This window comes from Lipotes vexillifer, unplaced genomic scaffold, assembly GCF_000442215.2.
Source record: "Lipotes vexillifer unplaced genomic scaffold, Lipotes_vexillifer_v1.1 scaffold102, whole genome shotgun sequence".
NCBI classification, from domain to species: domain Eukaryota; kingdom Metazoa; phylum Chordata; class Mammalia; order Artiodactyla; family Lipotidae; genus Lipotes; species Lipotes vexillifer.
In genome coordinates this window covers 5283987-5288573 of record NW_006786541.1, presented here as the reverse complement: position 1 = coordinate 5288573, position 4587 = coordinate 5283987, and the positions used below count along the sequence as shown (strand labels likewise).

The window sequence follows — 4587 nt, the reverse complement described above, 5'->3', positions numbered from 1 at the left end:
CTGGGGGGGGGGGGGGGGGGGGGGAAGCAGAGTTGATAAGCAGGGCACTAGGGTCAGACCGTGCAGTCCATCTTAGCTTTGCCACTTTCCAGACAGTAGGACCCCTGCCTTGTTACTTAATCTCTTGGTGAGTCAATGTCCTCATCTGAAAAATGGGGATACAGGACAATAACAGTGCCTACCTCAAAGGGTGGTTGTGAGAATTAAATGAGGTAATACATGAAAAGTACTTGCAGCCGGGGTCCGAGGAACCATTACATAAACATGAGCAGTTGTGATGAATATTCAATGCCTGGCTTGCTTCTACTTGTATTTCAGGTCTTAGGTTAGTCATCACCTCCTCTGGGAAGACTTTTCCTACACAGGCTAACTCCTAAGGCCACGTTTTGAGCTCTCACGGGTATCACCTCTTCTACCAAAGCACCGACGCCAGTCATCTTTCGGTATCCCCACCAGATTGCAAACTCCATAGGATAGGGGCCCGTGGATTGTGTTGGCTGCTGGAAGGGACGCCTGGTAGGCACTCAGTCCCGCTCCGGGAATGGCCCTGGGAGGGCGCAGAGCCGTGGGGGAAGGTAGGTGACCAACACGGGCTGGGTCTGCGCCCTAGGGAGAAAATGCAGCTTGACGAGTCAGGCGAGTGCGGGACCCCGCCCCGGCTCCTCCCCAAGCCGGGCCTCAGCCCCGCCCCCGCGCTGCCCCTGCCAGCGCTACTGGCCTGAGCGGTCCCCACCCTCCCCGCCTCCAGCGGAGCGGCCCCGGGCTTATTACACTTGCGAGAAGCACCGCGCCGAGCACCGCCACCAACGCCGCTGAGGGATGCTGCGCTCCACATCCACAGTCACCCTGCTCTCGAGCGGCGGCTCCAGCGCTCCCGGGGCGCCCAACAGGAGGGTGAGTAGCTGCTGTCCCGCTTCCTGTCCAGGCTGCCCGGCTGTCGGGGGCCTGGGGATGGAGACGCACGGAAACCGGTCCCTTGGCGCTGACACCCCACCTGGACTCAATTTTAGGTCCTGTTTCAGCTCTGAACGAAACCTTTCTTTTCTACGTCCCAGAGGCGCCGTACTGGCTCAAAGGGCTTAGAGGACTTTAGGGAATTCCCAGAGATTTCCTCCCCTTCCTGCCTCGCCTATCAAGCCAAGTGTATTGGTGGCACCAGTTTAAAAAGCAAGGGAAACTTTCTGCATTGTCCCTATCTTGAGACTCAAAGGTAATGAACGTCTTTAACACCTAAACTTTCCTCCTTCCAGTGATGAAAAGAAAGGGCCACTTGTCCCCACTCGTGATAGAGTAACACTGATTTGGAGTGCGCTTAATCCAGGTAGGCTTCATTTTTATCAATACAAAGTAGAAATTAGCTGCTGGCCACCTAGGAGCCCAGTTGTGGGACTTGGGTTTATGCAAACTGCTTTCTTCTTTCTGATTTAAGTCTTAGCACAGTGGGCACCATCTTCACCTAGGTTGCCCTTTGGAAGTGATGTTTCTTTGCCTTCTTTGTTGCATCTTTTCTCATCTCTCTAGATGCTCTGTGAAAGAAATGCTAGCCACATCGTTCCCATTTCATATCTCTTCCAAGATGGATACCTCAGAGCATACTGCCAGGGCTTTGCTTTGCGCCTTTTTGGTTCATCTGTTCATTGTGATGTTCAGTACTCATCATTTGGGTGAGTACTTTTCTGTGGTTGAGACTTCTCTAATCATATTTCCCCTAGGTTTAGCTAAACAAGTAGGCAAGTCCAAGCCAGGGCCCCCTTTGGTACTCCTATCTGTTTTCTAGTCTTGTAGACGTGCTTGTTTGATTTTGTATACCTCAACCAAGAGACTAGCAGTCATCTTCAATGCAGTTTTTCTTTAGCTCTGGAAGAAAGACTGTGTTACTCCTGGGAAAGATCCCCATTAGGTCCAAGTGGGTTTCCAACCACAATCCCAGCCTTACACCAAGATGGGTGTTTGCCTTTTTTTTGGGAAATCCTTCTCAGTTGGAACATAATTAGGACTGAGAAAGAATGAAGTCACTGAAAAGCTAGCCCTGAGCCTGGACAGCGTCATACATAGGACCAGATTGCATTAAATTCTCTAGGTCCCCCTCCAGAGTGGGTACTAGTTGGGTGGCTAGAGTGATAATGGGTGGATGAAATGTGACTAGTATAGTAGGTAACTTTTCTGAAGATTTTTTTTCTCAAATATTTACTTTCAAGTATTTCTTTAGTTGTAAGTGCTGTGGTGTCTGGCACAGTGAACACACTACTGAGACAGCTTTGCTCTTTGAATAAGACAACTGAAATACTTTGGTCTGAAGGGGTCTGCACCCTGAATCAGACCGTGTAGGGCTGCTCTTAGCACATGGGTAGGTTCTGCAAAGAAGATATCTAAAGTTTCTAGGGTCCCCTTTATGACTTCCAACTCTGCTCAGGATTTGCAGATGGCACAAGTACTGTGTGTATGTATGTGTAAACTATGATCTTTGATTAACTGATTTATTAAACAATGTTTATAGATCTGTGTGATGCAGGGCTAGATATTGGGGTCCACTCCAACTGTGGGAGCAGACATTGTCACAGACTACCATATGCAAAGTGATCGTTGTAATAGTGGGGTAGAGTGTTGACAAGGTTGTGTAGAAGCTAAAAGAAAAGGTTCTTCTTGAAGCATCTGAGGAAGGCCTCCCTCTGTAGGAGACATGTGTGTTTAGTCTTGCAGGATGAGTGGGACTTTGTAAGGCAATTGACATCACTGAGATACTGAAAAAAGGAAATATGATTCTTCTAAATGGAACTCTTGGCATATACTGTGTAGCAGTGGTGTATTGGACCTGCTTTAGGGCACAACACTTATTTTTGAAAATAAAATTGTAGACCAAACAAGTGAAAAGCAAAAAAGTGTTCCCTAAGTTGAAAGTTTTTCAATAAATTCTGTATTGTTCTGTCTTTCCTCTCAGATATTGGACAAGTGATGGTCTTGAACAGTAATAAGTTAGCCATTAAAATAACATTTCTGTTTCATCCAAAGAGCTTACCAAATTAGGGACTGCAGGGGAACCAGGATGTGTTGATCCAGGCATTCAGGCCAACCAGAAATGGTGCTGACAGCTGACACTGAGCAGGGAGTTCTCTGAGTCAGCCACCAGGGTGGTATGGCCAGACCAGACTGTCACTAGTTATCCTTTGTTCAATAGCTGCCACCTACAATTTGTACTTCCTTCTTATCTGAAATCTCTCAAAGGGAAGAAAAAAAAAAAAAAAAAAAAAACAGGTGGGATAGTAATTTCTGTCAGCTGATAAACACAGCTCTGAGAGGCATTTATGAATGCCAACCAGCAGGGGTTATAAAATTTAAAAAAAAAAAAAACTGCCTTCCAACCAGTTGTGCACTAAAAATAGTTTTATCTATGGCAACAGCAGGAAGATAAATTGGCTGGAGAATAACCATAGACAGGTTGATGACCTTGGAGAATAAACGTTTTTTAAAATATTGACGTTGCTTTGTGATTTGGAAAGGAATTTTGTAAATGCAGTTAATCCCACTGAATGAGACTTTGGAGTGAAAGGTCAGTTGTGTGGCCGGGTTGTGTGCTTTGGGGGAAAGGCACGTGTTGCTTTGTGCAGCCAGATGTATTTGGTTGAGCTGTTCAGCGAGGGTGGTGTGAGTTGATAGACTTGTCAAGTGTTCCCCCAGCACCATGCTCTGTCGATAATAAGAGACTGTTGGCTACTGTTACTGGTATTGTGGCCCCTCAGTGGCACATAAAAAACAAAACCAAACCCAACAAGGCCACAGGGATGGGACTGTCTCGTGGCCTGCTCTTGCCAATATTTCTTTGTATTTGGCAAAGGCTTCCTCCGTTCAAAACTGGAATGGGCTGCTCAGTCATTACTTCCTCACTCTCCTGGGTCCCATTTCTGTCTGATAGGCTCAAAAGAAAGAATTCTCCTTAGCTGGCCGGTGAATGGGTCAGACAGGTGTTTACCTCACTTCCTTTTCCTTTCACAGAAACATCTATGTGCATAACTTCTGTGTCATCCTATGGGGCTCTGAGGAAGGGACACTGGGCATTGTGGGACCTCAGCGTCTGGTGGAAGGAGGCTGGCTGCAGGATCCCCCAGGGAGGGGATGGGCAGGGGGCCCGCTGTACTCAGAAAACAGTTGGCTGTTCCCCTGGGACCTCCTGAACCCAGTTGAGGGGTTTTAGCCAAAAAGCCTCTGCCACTAAGGATTGATAGTTGTAGGCTCAGAAAAAAAATGTCCCGACTTCTCTGCTTTGGTTCACCCATCTCGCTGTGTCGGATGTAGGATGAAGGGGACCTGAGTTCTGGGGATTCTTAAGGAAACCTGAGACCCGGAGGCTGGGTGTTAACCACTGAGCTTCTGGTCACTTAGGAAACCCTTTCAGGTCAGCCTCAAAAATTGTAGAATTGAGTGCAGGGAGCTGTGGATCCCGGACCAACTAACTACAGACCAAGTTGAAATGTTTCGATCTAAAATATAATACTTTCAGTGATAACGTGTGTTACGGTCTTCTTGCTTCCTGCAGCCGTCTCTCTCAGCCGAGAACTGTCCTGATAGATACTCCCCAGCACACAGAATAGT

General features: G+C 47.4%; 1 protein-coding gene across 2 annotated transcripts in view; it reads left to right on the top strand.

Moving 5' to 3' along the window:
- Nucleotides 1–725: 725 nt before the first annotated feature.
- MYZAP (myocardial zonula adherens protein) overlaps nucleotides 726–4587 on the top strand; it is a 103668-nt gene continuing 99806 nt past the window's right edge. The window contains exon 1 of one of the 2 annotated variants that reach the window (XM_007458911.1): nucleotides 726–894. In XM_007458911.1, the coding sequence (XP_007458973.1) occupies nucleotides 820–894 (75 nt within the window). In that variant the 5' untranslated portion in view covers nucleotides 726–819. The remainder of the gene's footprint in view (nucleotides 895–4587) is intronic. The other variant, XM_007458912.1, reaches the window with a different exon arrangement.